This window comes from Bombus flavifrons, unplaced genomic scaffold, assembly GCF_040668555.2.
Source record: "Bombus flavifrons isolate JBK064 unplaced genomic scaffold, iyBomFlav1_principal scaffold0021, whole genome shotgun sequence".
Classification (NCBI taxonomy): domain Eukaryota; kingdom Metazoa; phylum Arthropoda; class Insecta; order Hymenoptera; family Apidae; genus Bombus; species Bombus flavifrons.
In genome coordinates, this window is record NW_027184766.1 from 423,893 (window position 1) to 449,134 (window position 25,242).

The 25,242-nt window shown below is 41.5% G+C and overlaps 1 protein-coding gene across 1 annotated transcript; it reads right to left on the minus strand.

Annotated features, from left to right (window-relative positions):
• Positions 1-23,491: 23,491 nt before the first annotated feature.
• Positions 23,492-24,699, minus strand: LOC138189244 (baculoviral IAP repeat-containing protein 3-like). The gene is made up of 4 exons (XM_069131374.1): positions 24,557-24,699; positions 23,979-24,481; positions 23,675-23,815; positions 23,492-23,598 (listed from the first exon to the last, which is right to left on the minus strand). The coding sequence occupies exons 1-4, from the start codon at positions 24,697-24,699 to the stop codon at positions 23,492-23,494; spliced, it is 894 nt and encodes a 297-aa protein (XP_068987475.1).
• Positions 24,700-25,242: the final 543 nt, after the last annotated feature.

The following is a 25,242-nucleotide window of genomic DNA, read 5'->3' on the forward strand; positions in this document are numbered from 1 at the left end:
TCCTTCAAAAGCGGCATCATTTTCGAATGTGAGTAAATAAGAGATGTATTTTAACGCTGTACCTAGCGAGCATCGTTTACTTTACACAGTACAGTAAGGGCCGGAGCATCGATGAAATTTGATTGGGCGACAACTTGCCCATTCTGCGCAGTGGGTGTGCCTTATAGTGCATTGAAGGGTTATATTGCTACCGGGTACTGTGGGTAGGGATAAGATTTGTAGAAAACAGGTAGTAGCTTCTCGGTACATACTAGCAGCAAGGTTCAGTATTACACTGATGTCCGAAGAGTTTGTGTGGCTCGTTCGTACGATTGAGCAGTTTTAGCAAATTTAAAAATATAAAATATACAAGAATAAGATATTAAATATTTGTCAAGATTCCATTTGAAGAATTGGAGAGCTGTTGAAGCGGAACGAGAACATCTGATATTCGTAAGTTTTGTCTGTAATACATTTCTGTTTGATCAATTGTACACGTATAATATTTCTTAAGTCATCTACAATTAGTAGATTCAATTTCAATGTCTTTTTCTTTTAAATAGGTTTAAAGGCGCAATAAATTACAATTAAAATGGATGCAATGATTCCTACAATCAACTTCCGATATTTGATGGTACATAATACAGAATCTTCAGAAGATGAAGAATTACTGGCTGTTCCTTCGACATTGTCAGATGATTCAAATCCGTCGGTTCATTCAATATCGGCGGATGAGTTAGCCGTACCTTCAACATCCATGGTACTTCCAGAAATTATGGTTGATATACCATCCCCTGAACCTTCAGCAAGGGTGATTGATTTAACATCACCGATACCGTCGACGTCGACAATGCCACAGATTTTCTCGATAGAAATGCCGCGTGACGTTCAAGAAAATTATGCTGATTTTCGTTTTGAAGCAGTAAGACGATCGAGTTTTCGAAATTGGCCTGTATCTTTCATTGACCCTGTCAGTCTTGCAGCTGCAGGATTCTACTATACAGGCGAGGCGGATATCGTAAGGTGCTTTGAATGTCAATTGCTGGCAAGTCAGTGGTCTGTGGGTGATATTCCCATGCAAATTCATGAGATGCGTTCTCCAGAGTGCAGATTTATCCGCAATGAACATTGTAATAATGTACCAATGGGAGCAGATCCAGCTAAAGTTCTACGGACAAGACGAAGAAATAGAAATATATCTTGTCCTTATGGTTTACATTATCAGGAGTCATTTGATTTTAATGACCATCGATTTTCACGAAACCCGACGGCATATGATCTCAGCCGTTTGGGACTAAAAGATGTTATGAAAGCAGCAATATTGGAATACGCTACATACGAATCCAGATTAAATTCATTCGCAACATGGCCTACATATATGACACAGACAAGTGAAGAATTAGCCCATGCAGGCTTCTTCTACACCGGAATAAATGATTTCACTACCTGTTACCATTGTGGAATTACTATAGGAAATTGGAGATCGGAAGAGGATCCATGGGAGAGACATATGATTTCGTCTCCCAGCTGTGGTCATTTTTTACCAGTACGGGGCTGGGAATATGTCAATAATGTAACAGGCCAGGAGTTATATGAAACTTCTGCAGAAGTAAGTACAAAAACTTAAAGCCTGAACCATATGTATAATTAATAATTAGAATATATACTTATGTACATTATATTTATTTCAGGCACCAATTGAAATTACAGATGAGAGTCCTGAGAGATCCAATAGTGAAAATGATACTAATGAAATAACTCTCGCTGAGAAAGTAGGTAAGTAATAAAAATAAAAACACAGATTCGTTAATTTGTCTGAAATCCGTATACATATAATAAATTCTATTATATATTGTATTTAAATATACTGTTTACTATTTTAGCTGCTCTGGAGCAAGAAAATCGAGCATTGAAAGATGCTCGTTCGTGTAAAGTTTGCACGGAACGACAAGCGACTATTACGTTCCTACCTTGTGGACATCTAGCTACTTGTCAGTACTGTTCGCCAGCATTCACAACGTGCATCATTTGCCGAAGAGAAGTCAAGGCCGTTACCCGTACATTTTTGGCGTAATGCATACACATGTAAAAATTAGCTTATTCATATCTCTTATATAAATATACTTTATAATTGTTTAACAATGACATACACACATTAAGATGTATGGTATCATGTATCGTTAAATTAAGTGTACAAATAGAAACATAATATTAAACTAATCAAATACATTTTTTCTCTATTTTTTTGGCTTTCTTTGTATTTTAAGTGTTACTTAATTAAACATTAGTTTGTATTATGTATCTTATTTTATCTGAATAAAGTTAACATTTACCGCATCTAACTAATTGTTCTTTGTTTTATTCCCCTTATTGTTAGTAAAATGAAATTGTATTACATATATATTTGAAATTGTATTATATATATATATATATATATATATAAATTTCAAATCATAAGAATCATAGCTTACTTTTTCTTTTATTTATACTTTCTCTGTTTATGCATCGCTTATAATATTCTCTATTTAAAAATAGCTACCGCAGGAAAGGGATCAAAGACTAAAACATTTAATACTGAAGGAGATTTATTGTTAAATGTTTAGAGAAATTGCATCCTTCCAGTCTTCCCAGTTGTGTCCTTCAGCTTTCAGCAGATTCGTTTGGTACCATCTTGCTGCTGTTTTCTCTAAATACATTTTTAAACCTTTTACTTTCTCCTCATCACTTTTCATTTTATATTTTCTGCATTCTTCTTCATACTCTGATATCCAGCCTGTGGCTTCTTGAGTTCCATCAATTTGTTTTATACTAAAGTTTATTTCTTCTCTTTCACGCTTATCTCGTTTTTGGAGAGTTTCTAGAAGTCTTTCCATGTCCAGACTGGACTTCTCGGTTTCCGTCTTTATTTTCCTTGTGGGGGTAATTTCTGCTTCGTCTAGGAACATGTCTTGGAATACGAAGTTTAAGTCTGTATCGATATAAAGCGCTGCTGTCTCGTCATCCATTGTGAGTTTAACATTTCTATACTGGCCTACCTTGGTTAGACTGTTTGTGGCTTTCTTCACTGTTGCTGAACGGAATAATTCCGTCTTCTTATGGATTCTATGCTCTCTAGCTTCTCCCCTTTCGCGTTCTCGTTCATGACGATACGTAAGTTAACTTTCAGCGGCATGGCGTAGCGAAAATCGATTTATAAGGTTCAATTCTAGGATAATTCAGGGATCGATTCTGAAAATCGAGTTTATTGTGAAAATACTTAAATGAAATACAAGGGTAAACAACAATTAATAATTAACAACAATCAATAACAGTAATAATTAAATAAACAACAACCAATTAATAACAGTAAACAATAAATACGAAGTTCTGTGCAATGTCTTCCTGAAAATCGATTTTCAACGACCTGAGCTACCGTTCTTTCTCCGTCAGTCTTCGATGTTTTAAATAATTACTCTTTCTTCTGTGATCTTGTCTATCTCCGATGTTGATCTCTGTCCGTCCGTTTGGGAAATGCGTGTCTCTGAAAATGGCTCTCCGTAAAACAAGGAAAGCCGCTCTGTCCGTGAAACAAAAGAAGTCGTGCTGTCCGTAAAACAGAGAAAGTCCCCTTGTTTATCCGCATTTGAACTCTTAGAGAGTTTACATATATATAACACACATAATTTAATAATATATTTACTTCTTGTTCGAGAAATATAGGCACGTATTGACCTAATCCGTAATGTTTTAGTAAAACAAACATCTTTGCTTCTTCTGAATTTAAAATTGCTCCTCTTGGAGGTGTCCTGTAACGTGGTGGTGTTGGTGTATTTTCTCCAGATACATTTTCATCATTCATATTTGGAGGACTATTTTGTTGGCGCAATGGACTACATTCAGGCACATATTCAAGAGTAGTATCAAGATCTTCTTTGTGTTGAATATTTCAATCTTGTAGCCGAATGGAATACAGTCTTATCTTTGCAAACAATACAGTTAAAATAAAATATCATAATTATTTTGTATATAATATAGAGTAGTAACTAACATACCTCTGCAAAGGTAGTTCGCTTACATTTTTTCTACTTTTTGAACAAGTTAGCATTACTACGCCTTCATCTTCATTTACAAATAATAGTTTATCTTTTATTTCATCTTCTATATTCAAATTAATTTCCTCATTATGTTTATTTTGTATAAAATATATATTTGGAGAAGTAGGTAACAGTTCGATCAGATTGCAAGTCAAGGTGAGTGAAATTAAACTATTCTGAACACTTTCTGAATGATTTGTCTTTAAAGCTAATGCATAAGGTATTAAAAGTTCTTTGCTTTAACATTCTCTATTGTGTCAGAAGCTTCAACTTTAAGAGTAATAGTTCTCCCTGTTAAGGTCTTAACGAAGACCTGCGTGTTCCTAGATCTGGGCAACTGTACAATAAGGCAAAAAGAATATATTAATGTGCAATATCGTGAAAAAACGTGCTGAGGTAGTAAATCCTAAAATAAACATTTTTTAAATATTTTTTTAACTTATAGAAACATTAATCATCTCAAATTTTGTTAAACAAAATGATGGCATCACAGCAGACTATCGGTTATTTGAAAACTCATCTAATATTTTTTTGCATAAATATGGAAGAAACAGCTGTTATACTTATATATATTGAAACATTTTATAGAATAGTGTGGATAGTTGCACACAAGACAATCTAAATTTATTTGATAAAACAGTATACAAAAGCATTCGAAGGACAATTCACAATAGAGAATGTCAAACAATGTACAACACGCGCGTATACACATATTTCTCAAATTATATATTCTATATTCCCTACAATGAAACATTGCAGTTAGGTATTACGGCCGCGTTTGGTGGGAAATAATGATTTTCTTGTGGATTTGTGTGGGTTATAGAATTCTGATAGGAGACTGCGAAAAAAATGAAAAGAAAAAAGAGGAAGATAAAAGGCGAACAATACTTGATGTATCCCCTTCTATTTCTAATGGATATGAGGAGTATGGTGTAATAGATACTGAAGTGCACTCAAGTATGTTCAACCCGTAACGTTTATTACGCTTGATAACAATGAATAACAATTAACAGTTAACAACAGTTGATACATAACGACGATCAACAACAGCGACGATTGACCGTGTCACGTCCCGCGCTCCGCACGTGCCGTAACGAAGACGGAATATGTACAATACAAAAGAAAGAATTTAAATCAGAAGATAAATATTAATTAATGAATTAAACGAGTCGCGAACCAAACGAGTAAACCAGGAAATAAGAATAACTACAAAAGGAAAATAATTGAAACACCAGGAATAAATGTGTATATAAATATATTTTTATCAACGCAGCAACAACTTGGAGAGTTACATATAAATATAAACATATATGCCAAACACATAACAATTTAGTAAATATTAGAAATAAAACTTTTAATACTATGTAACAAATTACAAATATATATGTATATATGATATCAAATGGTTAACAGTCTAATGAATACATAACCTAAAATACACAATACTACACTATTAAAGAACTTATATAAAAATCACATTGATGGAAATATGTATATGTGTGCGTATTCTATACTATTAAATCAAATTAACAATCTGGTAAACATAAAATACATAATCAAAACTCGTGATCATTCTAGTAAGGAATTACATATGAAAACTATACTACGAAACATGCATGTATATATATATATATATATATATATATATATATATATATATATATATATATATATATATATATATAATCTAGATTTTTAACTAAGCTATTAATAATCTAAATGAACAATACTACTGTCATTTTAACAATAATAATAATAATAAATATATAGTCTAATTGCGGTAGAATAAGGGGAAACGAGCGACAGACAGGAAAATCAGTTCGATGAAACTAAAGACCCGCCACTGTAACCTCACTGATGACATTTGCGAACAGCCATGTTAGATTTACACGCGCGCGTCGGAACACACGCAATGATTGTACGCATTGGATAAATACGAAATACTATATTTCTCACTTCGACTATACGTCAAAACACCGAAACAAGATTTACACATAATCGATAAATAGATCCGAGATCAATAGAAGTCACTGTATGCTAGGGACATTCACGGGCGGCCATTTTGAAACATGCGCGCACTAATTCGTACGTGTTACAAAAAATAATAGTAATAAAATTATACTTTCGATGGGGAAAAGAAAAGAAAAGGAAAAGGAAAGAACAGCGAAAATAAAAATTTAATACAAAATGGAACGTCGTGCTGAGGTAGCAATAAATAATGACACGGGACAGGAATGCTGGGGATTGGTGGAAATCAGCCGCGACAGACGAATCATAAAACACATTGTTAACAATTTTATTATGCGAAAATTACTTTGTCAAATACAAAAAGTATAAAAAATATATATATATAATCGAGTAAAAAGAAAATATAAAACTAAACAAATATATTTAACAAACGTTACATCTAAAATGTATAATATATATATATATATATATATATATATATATATATATATATATATATATATATAGTCGGGGTGAGATTGGAATTTTGGGCGCGTGGCAATTCTTCACGTGAGCTATCCATTGTTTAACACAACTAAGATTATATTTTCACGTATACACAAGTCTATTACAAAGATTAACAAATAATAAGTCTAGAGAATAATAAACTTAACAAATAATGAAGTTAGCGAAAAATATATTGAACGAATAATAAATTAAGCAAATAATAAAGTTAGTGGATAATAAGTTGAACGGTTAGTAAGTCTAACAGATAATAAAGCTAATGAATAATACGTTTAACGGATAGTAAGTTCAATGAATAATATGGTTTACAAACAATAAGTTAATAATCGTTATAAACAATAATTTGACTTCAAACGAATCCACGATCAACGGGATGACTCCTTACTAAGCGCAGACTGATCTTAAGCACAGAAACACGACGTGTCCCTCTCTAAAGCAGTTATAAGACGAATGCCAGTCTCGTGGAGATTTTTCTCCCTGTACGATTGCATTTTGTTTTCTATACCCGTTTGGAAGCATCGAGAAGGTTCCAAACGCCGTTGCTAGGCACACTCGTTGGAAGCATCGAGAAAGTTCCAAACGCCGTTGCTAGGCAGTTTCTGCCTGGAGTTTTGATTACTAATACAATGTATGTCCCATTGCATCGGCACCTCCGAGGCAACATCACACGTGGCTAGGCCCGCTCTCGAGGTCGCATGCCGCCACAACCACATTTCTCGGAGAACACATTCAACCACTCCAGACCTCCGTTAGATAAAACATCCATCCCGTGACTGTGGCTACGTTCGGCGACCAATTGTCGCCTCGAACCCAATCTTGATATCACAAATCTCGAACAATTACAGCTATGATAAAATGCGGGCTAGACTACTAGAAGATGTTCCCAAAATTTCCAAGGAACGGCTTCGGCTTTCCTTTCATCTCCGACACGGCCATTCTGACTGTCACACGTCCTCGTGTGTAGCTAAAATACAGAGTTTTTTTTTTTAACATTAGACTCGTTGTAACTAATATTATCTACCATTCAGTTAAATGTTCCAAATAAGTCAAGGGTCCAGTTTGACAGCAAGATTCCGCTCGAAGGTTTAACAAACAAAGAAATGAAAGAGAACTCAAATTGGTAGTGTCATAGTTTGTATTTCGAAGTGCTAGTTGCATTCTGTGAGTCACCAGTCAGACCGCAACGACACGACAGATCATTTTCGATTCCGCACACGGGTGAATCTCAGATTGTTGGATCGTGTTACCACATTGGGCGTATTACGAAAGCGCAGAACATCTCACTGGACATATTACAAAAGCGCAGAACATCTCACTGGACGTCTTACGAACGCGCAGAGCACCACACTGGGTGTATTACTAAAGCGCAGAGGGTCACAGTGGACGTATTACGAACGCGCAGAGAGTCACAGTGGACGTATTACGAACGCGCAGAGAGTCACAGTGGACGTATTACGAACGCGCACAGCACCACACTGGGTGTATTACTAAGGCGCAGGGGGTCACAGTGGACGTATTACGAACGCGCAGAGCATCTCACTGGACGTATTACGAACGCGCACAGCACCACACTGGGTGTATTACTAAGGCGCAGAGGGTCACAGTGGACGTATTACGAACGCGCAGAGCATCTCACTGGACGTATTACGAACGCGCACAGCACCACACTGGGTGTATTACTAAGGCGCAGAGGGTCACAGTGGACGTATTACGAACGCGCAGAGCATCTCACTGGACGTATTACGAACGCGCACAGCACCACACTGGGTGTATTACTAAGGCGCAGAGGGTCACAGTGGACGCATTACGAACGCGCAGAGCACCACACTGGGTGTACGACCACGACGTGGTATTAATGATCCTCTGAGGTCCGTGTACTCGCATCGTTATTATCACCATCGCTGTCATCGTCGCAGACGTCCAACTCATCAGGAACGCAACTATTTGGCATTTTTCTTAGTTTGTCATGTCTGTCCTTGTATGTCCGTTTACCGTCCAAGGTCTTTAATGTATATCGGTCCCCTTCCAAAATCTCTGCTATCACGAATGGACCTCTGAATTTCGGGTCCAACTTCGTTTGGTTCCTTTCCTCATTTTTTCGTAACACAAAGTCACCAAGGTTAAACCTAACTATCTTGGCTTTCGTTTTGTCGAACCTGTCTTTATCATAGCTAGCGCAAGTCTCCATGTTCCGTATCGCCTGTTGTCTTACACTGGAGATGTCTACTTCCTTTTCCTCGACACTATCAGACAACGTTAAACCGTAGGGCCTTGCTGCCTTGCCAATTAATAACTCCAGAGGACTTGACTTAGTTACACGATTGGTGGTGCAATTCAAGGCTAACTGTATCTCGCCAATCGCGTCTTGCCACGTTCGCCCGGTCGTTTCTACCGTCGAAAACATATTTTTTAGGGTGCTCATAGTACGCTCTACTTGTCCATTGGCCCTACTAGCACCGGTTGCTATTAAGTGGAGATTAATGTGCCTATCTTGACAGAAACTTTGGAAATCTTTACCCGTAAAGCATCTCCCCTGGTCCGCTATTACCCGGCAGGGGTTACCGAATAAAAATATAGCGGACTTAAGCGCTTTAATGGTATTTAGGGAGTCTATCTTACGGGTATGGTGCAAATATACGAACTTGGTGAAGGCGTCGACCAGCACAACGACATATTCCTTCGAGTCGCTTTTACCACTTAGTTTTCCCGTGATGTCCATGTGAACCGTGTGCCAAGGTATGCTGGTCTTAGGTATGGGATGTAGTTCGGCTTTTATAAGGGTATCTAATACGATGTTCAATCGTTCTAGGGCTTGATCTACCGAGTCAGCGATAATTAAGACGTCATCCAAGTAAACTACGACATATGAATAAGCAAGGTCGCCTAAGGCTTTGAAAATGGCTCTCTGGAAAACGGCTGGTGCATTTTTCAACCCAAACGGCATCGTTACATATTCGTACTGACCGTCGGGGGTGACGAACGCTGTATATTCAGTGGAGTTAGGGTGAATAGGGATCTGATGGAATCCACTGGTCATGTCCAAGCTAATGAAGTATCTCGCACTCTGCAATCTCACGATTTGATCAGCAATAAGGGGTAAGGGATACCGATCCGCGACCGTGTTTTTATTTAGCGCCCGGAAATCTACGCGCAATCTGTCCGATCCGTCCTTCTTCTTCACGAGTAACATGGGGCTCGCGAACGGCGAATTACTAGGTTTTACAATTTTTGCCCTAATCAGTTCACTTATCCGTTCGCGCACTTTTCTCCGCTCTTCCCCGCTAAGTCTGTAAGGACTTCTCTGTACGGTGACATTAGGGTCAATCAACCGAATTTCTAACTGGCCCGTACTCACACGCGTCCGCGGGAAACCCGTAATAAATGACTCTTTGAATTTTTCGAGAACAGAGATCAATCGATCTTTGTCGTTACCAACTACATCAGTGTTGATCTCGTTAATGTTGACCGCATCTTCCGCGACTATGCTACAGGCGTTAACCATTTTTGTCTTGCAAATATCGACGCTATTTCGTGTAATATTCACGTCAAAACCTTGGCTCAAAATTTCACGACCAATCATGATATCGTATTTTAAGTAGCTATCGGCAAGGACATGAAAAGTCATCTCCAGTGTAAAACCGTTAATACATACAGTGGACAAGATCTGAAATGTACTGTTAACACAAGTATTTCCTATACCTCGCATTACTACTACATCAGTCGTTTGTTTTGCCAGAAAATTTCGAAGATATAGATTTTTTAATCAACGAGCATTCGGCTCCGGAATCGAAACAAAATGGGTACGACTCACCCAGATGACTTAAACTACCAGCTGGAGACTCCACCATGCAGGAGTCGACTCGTCGTTCGTTCTTGGAGCCGGGTTTTCTGTGCTGCAGTAGCGGACAATCAGGTGCGATATGGCCCTCCGCCTTACACTTGAAGCAAACCACCTGGGGCGATGTTGCCGGTCGTCTTCCTTCCGGGCGTTGTGTATTTCCTCGCTGCTCTTTCTGTATCCTACTGCGGCACTCCGCTATTCTGTGTCCGTGTTTACCACAGTAGAGGCACTTCACGTGGTGGGCCGACGGCTTGTGTCTTTTGGTTTCAGGGCCCGTGGAGGTGTCGCTCGTCGAAAATACGGGCCTCTTCGCGAAAGCAGTAGCTCTCATTTCGTCTAAAAATTGGTCCTTGGTCTTGATATCTTTCATAGCTGCTATCTCTTCGATGCGCTGATCCCGTGAGCTCAGGTGACAAAGAACGGTAGCGTTGATTACTTCAGCCGTAGTGGCATTTTGCCACTTCGTCTCCAGCAGGGAACGGAGACGGATGGCGTACGCAGCCATGTTTTCGTCCTCTTGTGGTGGTTCCCTGAGCGTCTTCATTAGCGTCGAGGTTGCCGTATCTTGGCTACCAAAACGTGTAACGAAAAGTTTCCTAAACGTTGGCCAGGTAAGCCCTTCGCCGGTCACTACCTGCGTGAGCCAATGCGCTGCACGACCCTCTAGAGCACTATTTAAAACAGAAACTAGTGCACTGTCTTGCAGAGGATTACCCTTCATAAGCAGGTCCACAGTCGAGCACCATGCGGCTGGATCGGCGCCCGCGATCGCGGGGTTAAAACGTGGTAGCACGATGTTCTTAGGTTCCACACTTGACTTCGGCGCCAGCGTCTGACTTAACTCGCGCACGATGGCCGCACGTTCTTGCATTGGCATAATCGGCACTGATCCCACTTCTGATGTCGGGGTGAGATTGGAATTTTGGGCGCGTGGCAATTCTTCACGTGAGTTATCCATTGTTTAACACAACTAAGATTATATTTTCACGTATACACAAGTCTATTACAAAGATTAACAAATAATAAGTCTAGAGAATAATAAACTTAACAAATAATGAAGTTAGCGAAAAATATATTGAACGAATAATAAATTAAGCAAATAATAAAGTTAGTGGATAATAAATTGAACGGTTAGTAAGTCTAACAGATAATAAAGCTAATGAATAATACGTTTAACGGATAGTAAGTTCAATGAATAATATGGTTTACAAACAATAAGTTAATAATCGTTATAAACAATAATTTGAGTTCAAACGAATCCACGATCAACGGGATGACTCCTTACTAAGCGTAGACTGATCTTAAGCACAGAAACACGACGTGTCCCTCTCTAAAGCAGTCATAAGACGAATGCCAGTCTCGTGGAGATTTTTCTCCCTGTACGATTGCATTTTGTTTTCTATACCCGTTTGGAAGCATCGAGAAGGTTCCAAACGCCGTTGCTAGGCACACTCGTTGGAAGCATCGAGAAAGTTCCAAACGCCGTTGCTAGGCAGTTTCTGCCTGGAGTTTTGATTACTAATACAATGTATGTCCCATTGCATCGGCACCTCCGAGGCAACATCACACGTGGCTAGGCCCGCTCTCGAGGTCGCATGCCGCCACAACCACATTTCTCGGAGAACACATAGAACCACTCCAGACCTCCGTTAGATAAAACATCCATCCCGTGACCGTGGCTACGTTCGGCGACCAATTGTCGCCTCGAACCCAAACTTGATATCACAAATCTCGAACAATTACAGCTATGATAAAATCCGGGCTAGACTACTAGAAGATGTTCCCAAAATTTCCAAGGAACGGCTTCGGCTTTCCTTTCATCTCCGACATATATATATATATACATATATATATCCAAAACAATCAGTTAGACTAAATCAAAATCGAAGCAAGGAGCTCCAGGGCAAAGTTCGCTGAATTTACACATACACCAATAACGCACAACAGGGGAAATTCCCTTTCTCCCAGAAGCATGGTGACGAAGATGTGCCTCCAAAACCTCTACCGGAATTTCGTCGGCAAAACGAACTTTCACACAACGATCAGTGTCAATAGCTTCAACCAGAGGGGGTTCCCACTCCAACACGACGGTCTCTACATCGGAGAAACTCCCATCTGCAAGACTGTCAAAATTCAATTCCGACGGGAAATCCACGGGCTCCGGATCGATGTCGGAAAGATCCTCCGACCACCCTGATACTTGTGGTTCATCACAACGCCGCATGCGTTTGAGGGGTCTTTCCGAGTCGCCCACGGATTCTTCGGAATTCCTCTTTCTCTTGTGCTGAAACGACACAACACCGCTTAAATAGAACAAAACAGGACGAATTAAACGGACAAAAAAAAAAACAAGATAAAATACGCACCATGGAAATCTGCGTGAGAACCTCCGATAGAAACGCCTCCACAAACATTGTTCGAACGTCAATCACCGAAGCCTAATGAAACAACACAAAAAAAGGAAAAGAGATCAAAATCACGAAAACAACCATAATATGCAAATATCCACTCGAACCAAACTTACGTAAAATAACTCGAAGGAGGAGGACCTCGTTTTGGGAGAACAGCGGACTACGCGTGTTGCCCGAGCAAATGTCGATATAATAATGAGACTCCAGCCACCGGCCCTTCCACACGCCAAAGAACAAAAATTATTCGCACAGTACTCACATAAAAATTCTCGAGAAAAGACTAGATCAGCATGGACCCCTTCAAGTCTCCTAGACGCTACCTCAGCAGAAAATAGGACCGATGGGAATCTGGAAGTTAAAAGACAAGATAACGAAGCAAAGGAGACATCAACGATTACAGAATTCACATTCTCTCACGTACGATCTCAGGAAACCCAAAACTGCAACGTCCCGATTCCCACGGAAGCATACCCCCAGTGGACCACCACCCCGTGGGGGATGGCATTATAAATAAGCGTAGCAACATAGAGCAAGATCCTCATTCCAGTATTTTGTCGCTAATTGTACGTTAGATTCTCATTCCAGTATTTTGTCGCTAATTGTACGTTACGTTTCGGCTTATTATTTTGTTGTCAACTCTCATTCCATTGTAATTTCTTACGGCGTAAGCTCATCATAACGTTCATCAACACTTAGCGTTTCGACGGTCTTTAGCCATTCATTATAAAATAAAGAAAAAGAGGGAGAGTCGCGAGCGAGTTAGAGATTCTTAAAGTCCTCATTTTCGTTGTTAAAATAAAATTGCGATATTAATCCGGTTAGATATTTGTAAGTGCTTATCAAAATAAATAAATAAATAAATAAATAAAGTAGAAATTCGATAAAAGGTTATACCCGAGTTGAATAATTAAACCTCCAACGACCATTACAAGGTGATGGCCCCTGACGCAACCTACTTTACAAGGTAAGAACTCAATTTTGTAAAATTTTCTTCTACTCTGACAATTTCGGCACATCCGGGAACTGAATCCAGTCTACTTATCACCAATTATTAAAATATATATATATATATATATATGTGAATAGCTACTTAAGCGATTCGATCCGTTCAACGAGGACAAATATCCATTGCATACAACTTTAATCCTCTCCCGTGCCAGTATCCCTGCGCATAGCAGGTTAGCAGAAACGTGGAAACTAATTATCAGTAGCCTGAATATTAATTAACGCTACCGAGCGAATAATCAATTAATAAACAATCGAAAGAAATTTCTCCAATCGAAATAGTCCTTAGACTATTTCTGGTGGCAGCAACTACCGTATAAATCGAGCTAAATTGAATTAAAATAAATTAAAACAACACAAAAAACAAATAAAAATTAAAATAAATAAATAAAAAAAAATCTTGCGAATTCAACGGTTTAAAATTAATTCAATCAAACAAGAACGTAACAACCGATAGCTGACTCGTTTTCTTTCACCCTACGCGCTTCGCGACTCGCGGTAAAATGTCCGTTTTTTTCTCAGATCGAAATGATTCTTCCCTTCGTTGCCCATCGACATCCCCACTAGAGTGTATTCATTAGATGTGTCGCCGCGGCTGGCACGAGTATGCTCCTCCGAGAAATTCGGCGGAAGGAGCGCGAAGATGTCGATGACGGATTGAGCACGTCGTGTTGCGCTTTAACGACGTAGCGCTTTGTTTCACGAAGCCGTTGGAAAGCTCCGTGATCCGTGGCGCTACAGTACCCCTTACCAGTGATAACTCTACATAATTAAAAGAATATATAAGTATTACAAAGCGGTGTGGACGTTCGCCGGTTCCTAACGCTTATCCGAAACCTGCCTGAAGGCGATCGGGAAATCGGACAGTTCGCCCAGACCGCGTAACGTATCTATTCCTGGTATTTTCTTCGTTCGTCGTTTTGTTATTGGGGTCCACACCGCTTTCGTCGCGAACATTCGTTTGCTCTACCGAAATTAGCACGTTGCGAGTCTCGGCGGTTCCTTGCTCGATGTCTTCGGGAATGACGAACGCGGGCTTCAACCGATCTACGGAAACCGTTACGTCGCGATTATTTATTTTTACCGTATATGTCTCATCCCCTCTCTGTATAACTTTATACGTCCATCTTACGGCGGATGTAATGGTCCTCCAATCGCGCCATGGCGCATGAATACATATGGCGACGTCTCTAATTCTCTGAAAATGAAAGTTTTCTTTTCGCCATGACGCGTAACCGGGTGTGGTCTCACCCTCTCCATACGTTCTCTTAGCCGATTCGCGTATTCCGAGTTGGCCCGTTGACTAGTTGGCAAAAAGAATTCCGACGGCAGACGTATGCCGGTGCCGTAAATCATTTCGGCCGCGTTGCGTTTAGGTCCTCCATTATCGCGGTTCTGATACCTAATAAGACGATTGGCAGAATTCCGACCCAGTTGCACGTGTCGTGGTATTTAATCGCCGCCTTTAGTTGTCTGTGTCGGCGTTCTACCATCCCGATAGACGCTGGATGGTAGGCCGTTGTACGCAGATGTTTGACGCCGAGCAACCGGCATAATTCCTCGAATAAACGCGATTCGAATTGACGTCCTGGATCAGAAGTAATTTTCAAAGGTACGCCGAAACGAGATGTCCAGGTAGAAAGGAGGGCCGAAGCCATATCGGCGATAGGAATGGCATTGGGCCAACGCGGAAAACGATCGATATACGTTAGAGAATACCCTTATCCTTGCGAATATTGCATGGCGATGATGACTAAGTGTATATGCTCGAACCGGCCTGCTAACGTTCCGGCAGGCGAGAATACGTGTCTGGTGACTTTATTGCGCTGACACGGTATGCATTGTCGTGTCCACGTTCGGCGATCTTTATTTATGGACGGCCAGACGAAGCCAATTTTCGCGTGGCACGCATCCCCGGATGTGAAATTCCATGTAGTGATTGGAATACGATGCGCCGTAACGGTTCCGGTACGTACGGTCGCACGGTCTCGGCTGTAATACCGCAATATAACTCGACGTCGTGATCGGGAAATCGTACCTTTTTCAAATGCAGCGCGCTCGATCCAGTGTTGATAATTTCGCGCAGCTCGCTATGCAGCTTCCCTTGCGCTGCAGCTAGCTTGTGGTGGTCTACAGGTTTCCCGATCGCTTCGATGCGAGATAGAGTATCGGCTACGTTGTTCTCTACCCCTTTTATATGTCGGATATCCGTCGTAAACTGTCCGACGTAGTCCAGATGTCGGAACTCTCTTGGCGAACACTTACCAGGGTTCTGCTTGGACGCGTAAATAAGGGGTTTGTGATATAATTGTGATCGTGAATTTTCTACCTTCGACGGCATGTCGGAAGCGTTTAACCGCGTAGTACATCTCCAGCAATTCCCGATCATACGCGCTGTATTTCCGTTGCGCGGGGCATAGCATTTGTGTCATAAAGCAAAGTGGTTGCCAACAATCGTTGACGCGCTGCTGAAATACCGCACCAATAGCGTAGTCGGATGCGTTCACCGCGAGGCTAAGGGGCGCGCCGGGGATCGGGTGCGCTAACATTGTCGCGTCGGCCAAGACGCGTTTCGACTCGCGGAAGCTTTTTTCGGCGTGCTCGGGCCACTCAATAGACGCGTTGCGCTTCGTTGTGCCTTTCAATATATCGTTGCGTGGTCGGAGAGTGTGCGCGGCCCTCGGTATGAAACGTCTGTAAAAGTTAATCATACCGAGGAATCTTCGAAGATATTTAACGGTCGCGGGTAGCGGCACTTTTGCGATGGCGTCCACGCGTTCAGCCAGCGGCTCTATTTCTTCGGCCGTTACAGTATAACCTAGGAATTGAATTTCGCGGACGCCGAATTCGCACTTCGCGGTATTAATAACGACCCCGTAGTCGTTGAGGCGTTGAAACAGGACCCGCAAGTATTCGCGGTGTTGCACGTCATTCTCGGAAGCTACGAGGAAATCGTCTATGTATGCGTAGACGAAATCAAGGCCTCGTACGATTTCGTCTACGAATCTCTGACACGTTCGCGCGGCGTTCCGAAACCCGAACATCATGTTGGTCGCTTCGAACAGACCGAACGGTGTCGTTATGGCTGTTTTCTCGACGTCTTCCGGCGCGATCGGAATTTGATGATAAGCGCGAACGTGGTCGATTTTGGAGAAAATGCGCTTACCATGTAAGTTCTGTGCGATATCCTCTATGTGCGGCGGTGTATATCTGTCCGGGATGCTGCGGGCGTTCAACGCCCGGTATTCGCCGCACGGTCGAATCCCTCCGTCCTTTTCTGAAACGACGTGCAAGGATGATGCCCATGGGCTTCTCGATGGCTGCATCACGCCTTGCTCAATCATGACTTCGAACTCCGTCTTAACCTGTTTAAGACGGTCACGTGCGAGTCGGCGGGGTTTGCTGTGGACAGGCGGGCCTGGTGTGATTTCGATGTGATGTACCACACCGTGAACAGTTTTCTCTCGCCCGAAAGCCGGTGGGTGGGTTAGTTCCGGAAATTCAGAGAGGAGTCGGTGATACGTCGATTCTCCGATAATTGTCTTGGTCGACGCAGTCGCGGGCGTGTATCCTCTCGTTGACCGGTTCGAAGTAGAATCTATAAGGCGTTTATTCCTCGCGTCCACCCATAATTCGTAGTGACTGAGGAAATCCACTACGATGATGGGTGTTTCGACGTCCGCTATACAGAAACGCCATTTCATCGCTCGACGCAATGCCAAGTCGAGAGACACTAGAGTGGTGTCGTAGGTCGCGATGCGTGACCCGTTAGACGCGAACAATTCGTACTTTGTTGAACTTTGTTCGCGGGCCCGTGTATTTTGTTGCGCGGAAATACACATACGTCGGCGCCGGTGTCCACTAGGAAGGAGGTTTTTGAGTTCCTGTCCCTCACGAATATGCGGCGGGATGTTAGGCCGTCGTGACTTGTCGCGTTTACAGACGGCCGGTCTCGTTTCTCTGCCTCCATGTACAAGGTTGGCGGCACTTCTTCGCGCGCGCTCGGAACGTCGCGTGGTAGTAACAATGACCGGAGTCCTGTTACACATCTCTCGGGCGCGGTCCGTACCGTCTCGTGTTTGGACGCTGGTAGGGGCGCCGGTCGAGGCGCAGTGCCTCGATTTGTGCCTCTATTCTGGAGAACCTGTAATCTGACGATTCCGTGGGGGGCGATCTCGCTGTTCGCCTCCCGCTCGATCGGTCTTGATGACGGCGACCTTCTGTCTTCTTAACAAATGTGTCTCGTAGATTCGATCGGCTAGTCTTCTTAGGTGTTGGTGGAATTGGATCGGCTTTTGGTCGCCCATCACTTCGAAGGTCAGCAGCCTGCGTTACATCGTGCTGGGTGTATCAGCCAACTCTCGATGATCTCGTTTTTTTACTTATGGTATTGTTCCGCCTTGGTATCCTCCTCTTCACGTCCTCGATATGCAATAGATACCGGCCGCCGAGGCACCTGGCGAGGGTCACGAACTTTCGTTTGTCGTCCGTAAGATCCATGTCCTCGAATTGCATTTCCAGAAGCGTGAAGCACGCCGTGACCTCCGAGGGCTGCAGCGGGGCCATGCTGATTACTGGGTGGACTCGTTGTGCGCCGTTCGCGGTCCCGTCGGTATTTGCCATCGCACAGCAGTTTAAATTCGCGCCGTTTAGAGTCTCAGGTCACTATCACAGTCACCTCTTTAACATTAACTCACGTCAGGGTCACGAATTGAGGTGTATGGTGTAATAGGTACTGAAGTGCACTCGGGTATGTTCAACCAATAACATTTATTAAACTTGATAACAATGAATAACAATTAACAGTTAACAACAGTTGATACTTAACGACGATCAACAACAGCGACGATTGATCGATAGCTGACTCGTTTTCTTTCGCCCTTCGCGCTTCGCGTCTCGCGGTAAAATGTCCGTTTTTTTCTCAGATCGAAATGATTCTTCCCTTCGTTGCCCATTCACATCCCCACTAGCGTGTATTCATTAGATGTGTCGCCGCGGCTGGCACGAGTATGCTCCTCGGAGAAATTCGGCGGAAGGAGCGCGAAGATGTCGATGACGGATTGGGCACGTCGTGTTGCGCTTTAACTGCGTAGCGCTTTGTTTCACGAAGCCGCATTTAGCACTTACGAATAAAAATATAGCGGAGCTATATAAGCGCTTTAATGGTATTAACGAAGTCTATCCTACGGGTATGGTGCAAATATACGAATTTGGTGAAGGCGTCGACCAACACAGTGACATATTCCTTCGAGTCGCTTTTACCGCGTAGTATGCCCGTTATATCCATATAAACCCTGTGACAAGGTATGCTGGTATTGGGCATGGGATGTATTTCGGCTTGTGTCTTGCCTGAGCTAGCCTTTGAAACTCGACAAGCATGACAGTTCTCAACGAATTTGCGAAAGTATTTCGCCATTCCTTCTAAAAAGTAATACTAGTACAGTTTCTCGAGCGTTTTATCCCATCCTAAGTGCATAATCGACTGGTGTACATAGTTGATCACTTACCACCTAAAACCTCTTGGGCAATGGGCAAGCAGAGAGTTCTGCCTTTTCGTTGTAGTTTACGGTAAAGGGTACCGGATCGCAGTTCACACGTATTCGCGATATCATCTGCAAGCTCATCGTTCCGCAACTTATCGACGATTTCCGTAATTTGGGGATCGCGACGTTGCTCCGCCAAGAGCCAATCTTCGGAGATTTCGGCCAGATTGATTTCTTTTTCGGCAATTTTGTGGATCGTACGGTGATCCGAGTCAACGGGGTTCCGCGAAAAGGAACCGACGTGAGCCATTCGCTTGCCTTCCCGATACATAATGTCAAAGGTAAAAGTTTGTAGGTAAGCCCACCACCTGTAAACCCTGTCATTTAAATGCATCTTATTACTGGATGCCCTCAAGGAATTGCAGTTGATTTCGTCGACATTGACGAAAACTAATCGTTATTTCCTTCCCGTTTGAGATATTTCTACGTTCTAGCGCCGTTTTCACTTTATTTCACGCGCGGAATGTAATGCACGCTCGTTTCACCGTCGACACAAGCCCAACAGCTCGCAAGTATCGATGATTTCGTCGATTTTGCAGAAAACTATGAGTCATTTCCTTCCCGCTTGAAATATTTCGGCGTTTAGGCGATCTTTTCACTCCGTTTTACGCGCGTAATGTAATGCATGCAGGTTTCACCGTCGACACAAGCTCAACAGCTCGGAAATCACGATGAATTCGTCGATTTTGAAGAAAACTGCCCGTCATTTCCTACATGTTTGAGATACTTCAATGTTTATGCTCCCTTTTCACTCCATTTAACGCACGAAATGTAATGCCCGCCCGTTTCAGCGTCGAAACAAGCCCAACAGCTCGCAAATGGAGCTGGATTTCGTCGATTTTGACGTAAATTAAGCGTTACTTTCTTCCCGTTTCAGATATTTCGACATTTAAGCGCTCCTTTCCCTCCATTTTACGCGCCGAATGTAATACCCGACCGTTTCTGCGTCGAAACAAGCCCAACAGCCCGGAAATCGCGATTACTTCGTCTATTCCCACGAAAGTTAATCGTTGTTTCCTTTCCGTTTGAGATATTTCGACGTTTAAGCGATCTTCTCACTCCGTTTTACGCGCCGAATTCAAGGCATGCATGTTTCACCGTCGGCACAAGCTCAACAGCTGGCAAATAGCGATGATTTAGTCTATTCCGACGACAACTAAGCGTTTGTTTCCTTCCCGGTTGAGATATTTCGACGTTTAAGCAATCGTTTCGCTCCATATTACGCACCGAATGTAGTGCAGGCAGGTTTCACAGTCGACACGAGCTCAACAGCTCGCAAACCGCGATGATTTCGTCGATTTTGCAGAAAACTAGGAGTCATTTCCTACCCGCTTGAGATATTTCGACGTTTAAGCGTCCTTATCACTCCATTTTAAGTGCAGAGTTTAATGTACGCCCGTTTCATCTTCGGAACGAGCCCAAAAGCTTGCAAATAGAGCCGGACATCGTCGATTGTATCGAAAATTGACCGTCATTTCCTTCGAGTTTGAGAAATTTCAAAGTTTATGCGCTCTTTTCACTACATTGTACGCGCTGAATTTAATGCACGCCCGTTTCACCGTCGACACAATCCTAACATCTCGCAAATAGCGATGATTTCGTCGATTTTGACGAAAACTATGCGTCATTTCCATCCTGTTAAAGATATTACAAGGTTTAAGCGCTCTTTTCACTACATTGTACGCGCTGAATTTAATGCACGCCCGTTTCACCGTCGACACAATCCTAACATCTCGCAAACAGCGATGATTTCGTCTATTTTGAAGAAAACTGAGCGTTGTTTGCATCCCGTTATAGATTTTTCAACGTTTAAGCGCTCTTTTGACTCTATTTACGCGCTAAATGTAATGCACTCCAGCTTCACCGTTGAAACCAGCCCAAGAGCTCGCAAATCGGAATGATTTCGTCGAAATTGTCGAAAATTAACGGTGATTTCCTTCCCGTTTCAGATATTTCGACGTTTATGAGCTCCTTTAACTCCATTTTACGCGACGAATGTAATGCACGCCTGTTTCACCGTCCAAGCAGGCTCAACATGTCGCTAATCTCGATGATTTCCTCGATTTTGACGAAAACTTTGCGTCATTTCCTTACCGTTGGAGATATATCGACGTTTATGCGCTCTGTTCACCCGAATTTACATGCTGAGAGAAATGCACGCCCGTTTCACCTTCGAAACCAGCCCAAGAGCTCGCAAATCACGATGATAACGTCGATATTGTCGAAAACTATGTGTCATTTCCATCCCGTTTGAGATATTTCGAAGTTCCAGCGCTCTTTTCACTCCATTTTACGTGCGGAAGGTAATGCACGCATCTTTCACCTTTGATACAAGCGCAACAGCTCGCAAATCGCGATGATTTCGTCGATTTTGGCGAAAACTAAGAGTTATTTCCTCCCCGTTTGATATATTTCGACGTTTAAGCGCTCTTTTCACACTATTTACGCGCGAAATGTAATGCTATTCCATTTTGCACGCCGAATGCTGTACACTCCTTTTTGAAATTCGGAACAAGCCCGTTACAACGTAAAATGCTATTGTCACGCCCCGCGCTCCGCACGTACGGTAACGAAAAACAGAAAGTCACAATATACAAACAACGCGAGTGACAATTCGAACACCCGAAACAAACGCACGGTACAACGAAAATGGAAATACTTTAATAAAAGATTAATTAAACGTAATTATATATATAGAATTAGCATATGAGGGTAAATAACAAATAATAAAATAGAAATAGATATTCTAACGAAGTAGTAAATATAAAGAGCATAGCATAACCTATACCAACTAACAATCAACCTGGAACCAGAACAATTATATCCGACGACAGGAAAATATACTACAATTAATTAGCGAACATGGGATATGCAAATGCAAAACAAATTATTAAATAAAACCAACTAGTAAATCGAATAAGCAGGTAACATCCAGAAATTAAAATAATTATGTACCACATAATAGTAAAAGAGAATAAATGGAACAATAGGAAGATATATTTTAATCAACCAACAAGAAAAAGGAGAAATTTATAAAATAATTGAATAAAACTAATTAATAAACTGAATTAACTGCGAAATCATCTGATGGATCCAAAATAAAAATAACAACATACGACATCATGGCGAAGAGGAAATAATTGGGAGAAAAGGGCAAGAATACATGTTATATTTTATTAACAAATACAAGAAATAAATGGATAAATAAAATAACTAAATAAACCTGTTAACAAACCAGGTGACTAGGAATGGTTAACATTTTAATTAAAAAATTATACATTACAAGTTATATATGTATGACATTGACTAGTGCAAATACGATAATTATAGAATTGGACAAGTAACCGTGGTAATTAGGTACTCGAGAAACTAATGACAATGATCCTAGGTTCAATAACGAATCCGCGGTCAACGGAATGATTGATGAATATGCTCGCAAAATCTAAGTCGGACTCTTTGTTGAAACGTAGAATATCCACCGAGCGTACAGACACTAAGTTATTCGCTAATACTGCCTCACGAGAGAATGACTTTCCGTCGCGATGATGCTGCAGAGGAAAACTATGATGGGGTGTGTCTAAGAGATCCTTGGATTCGTCGAGGATAGCCTTCGTTTAGTAGGTGAGGGAAATTGGCGTTGCTGCTAATTGGTCAATCTCCATATCGGTGGTTAGTAAAAGATGCTAGCCGCCCTCGAGGGAAAGTTGCTAGTGGGAGACGCCGTTCGTTGAAAAATAGGTCTCTCCTAACTTCCCGTAGCTGGAACAAAGACTGTTTGTCCGTCTGAACGACTTTAGCCAACTAAATCTTAAGATTTATATCAGGCCCTCAGGCTAGCCTAACATGTACTGCGAAGACGCATCGACATCTGGCAATCATCTTACTCGAAGAATAGGGTCTGCGTGTGGGGAGCCACGGGACAGAAACCGTTGGAATGTTTACTGTCGCGTGCCGTCACAAATATTTCTTTTAAGGACAGCTATAGAATTATGCAATACCTTTGTTATACAAACCCGTGACCGCGGTTACGTTCGGCGACTGGTTGTCGATTTTCTTGCTCCAGAGCAGCTAAAATAGTAATCAGTGTATTTAAATGTAATATATAATGGAATTTATTATATGTATACGGATTTCATACAAATTAACGAATATGTGTTTTCATTTTTATCACTTACCAATTTTCCCAACGAGAGTCATTTCATTAGTATCATTTTCACTAGTGGATCTCTCAGGATTCCCATTTGCAATTTGTATTGCTGCCTGAAATAAATATACTGTACATAAGTATGTATTGCAATTATTCATTATACACAATGTTATATATATTGTTCAGGGTATAAGTTTTTATACTTGCACCTTCAGCAGTTTCATATAACTCCTGGCCTGTTACTTTATTAACATATTCCCAGCCTCGTACTGTTAATAAATAACAACAGCTGGGAGACGAAATTGCGTGCTGTTCCCATGGATCATCTTCTGCTCTCCAACTTCCTATACCAATTCCACAATGGTAACATGTAGTGCAATCATTTATTCCGGTCTAGTAGAAGCCTGCATGGGCTAATTCTTCAATTGTCTGTGTCATATATGTAGGCCATGTTGTGAACGAATTTAATCTGGATTCGTAGCTTCTTAACTCTTTTTAGTCCCAAACGGCTAAGTTCATATGCCGTCGGGTTTCTTGAATATCTTAAAAATCGATGGTCATTAAAATCAAATGCCTTCTGATATTGTAAACCATAAGGACAAGATATATTTCTATTTTTTCGTTTTGTCCGTCGAACTTTAGCAGGATCTGCTCCGATTGGTACATTATTACAATGTTCATTGCGGATAAATCTGCACTCTGGAGAACGCATCTCATGAATTTGCATGGGAATATCAACCACTGACCACTGACTTGCCACCAATTGACATTCAAAGCATCTAACGACATCAAAGTTTCTAGTATAATAGAATTCTGCAGCTGCAAGACTGACAGGGTCAATGAAAGACACAGGCCAATTTCGAAAACTTGAACGCCTTGCTGCTTCAAAACGAAAATCATCATAATATTCTTGAACGTCACGCGATGTGGATGGAACCGGCGGCATTTCTATCGAGAATATCGGTGGCATTGTCGACATCGACGGTATCGGTGATGTTAAATCAATCACCCTTGCTGAAGGTACAGGGGATGGTATATCAACCATAATTTCAGGAAGTACCATGGATGTTGAAGGTACGGCTAACTCAACCGCCGATATTGAATGAACCGACGGATTTGAATCATCTGACAATGTTGAAGGAACAGGCAGTAATTCTTCATCTTCTGTAGATTCTGCATCATGTTCCATGAAATATCGGAAGTTGATTGTAGGAATCATTGTATCCATTTTAATTGTAATTTATTGCGCCTTTAAACCTATTTAAAAGAAAAAGACATTGAAATTGAATCTACTAATTGTAGATGACTTAAGAAATATTATACGTGTACAATCGATCAAACAAAAACGTATTAGAGACAAAATTACGAATATCAGGTGTTCACGAGGTCGCCTAAGGCTTTGAAAATGGCTCTCTGGAAAACGGCTGGTGCATTAATTAATTAAATTAATTAATTCGGCTATTCTCTCACGTACTATTCTTCGCTCTTCCTCGCTAAGCCTGTAAGGGCTTCTTTGCGCGACGACGTTGGGATCAATCAGCCGTATTTCTAACTGGCCCCTACTTACGCGATTACGCGGGAAACCCGTAAAGAATGATTCTTTAAATTTTTCGAGAACAGAGATTAATCGATCTTTATTGTTACCAACTACATCAGTGTTGATCTCGTTAATGTTGACCGCATCTTCCGCAACTTTACCACAGGTGTTAATTATCTTTGTTTTACAAATAACGAGGTTATTCTGCGTGATATTTACGTCGAATCGTTGGCT

Bases quoted from the DNA above. Each gene is read 5' to 3' on its own strand.
- LOC138189244 (XM_069131374.1), bottom strand. From the start codon at position 24,699: ATGGATACAATGATTCCTACAATCAACTTCCGATATTTCATGGAACAT. The intron at 24,482-24,556 runs GTTAGCCGTACC...ACCTTCAGCAAG, and splicing joins CATTCAATATCGGCGGTTGA to GGTGATTGATTTAACATCAC. The intron at 23,599-23,674 runs GTATAAAAACTT...ACTTATGTACAG, and splicing joins TGAAACTGCTGAAGGTGCAA to TATATTTATTTCAGGCAGCA.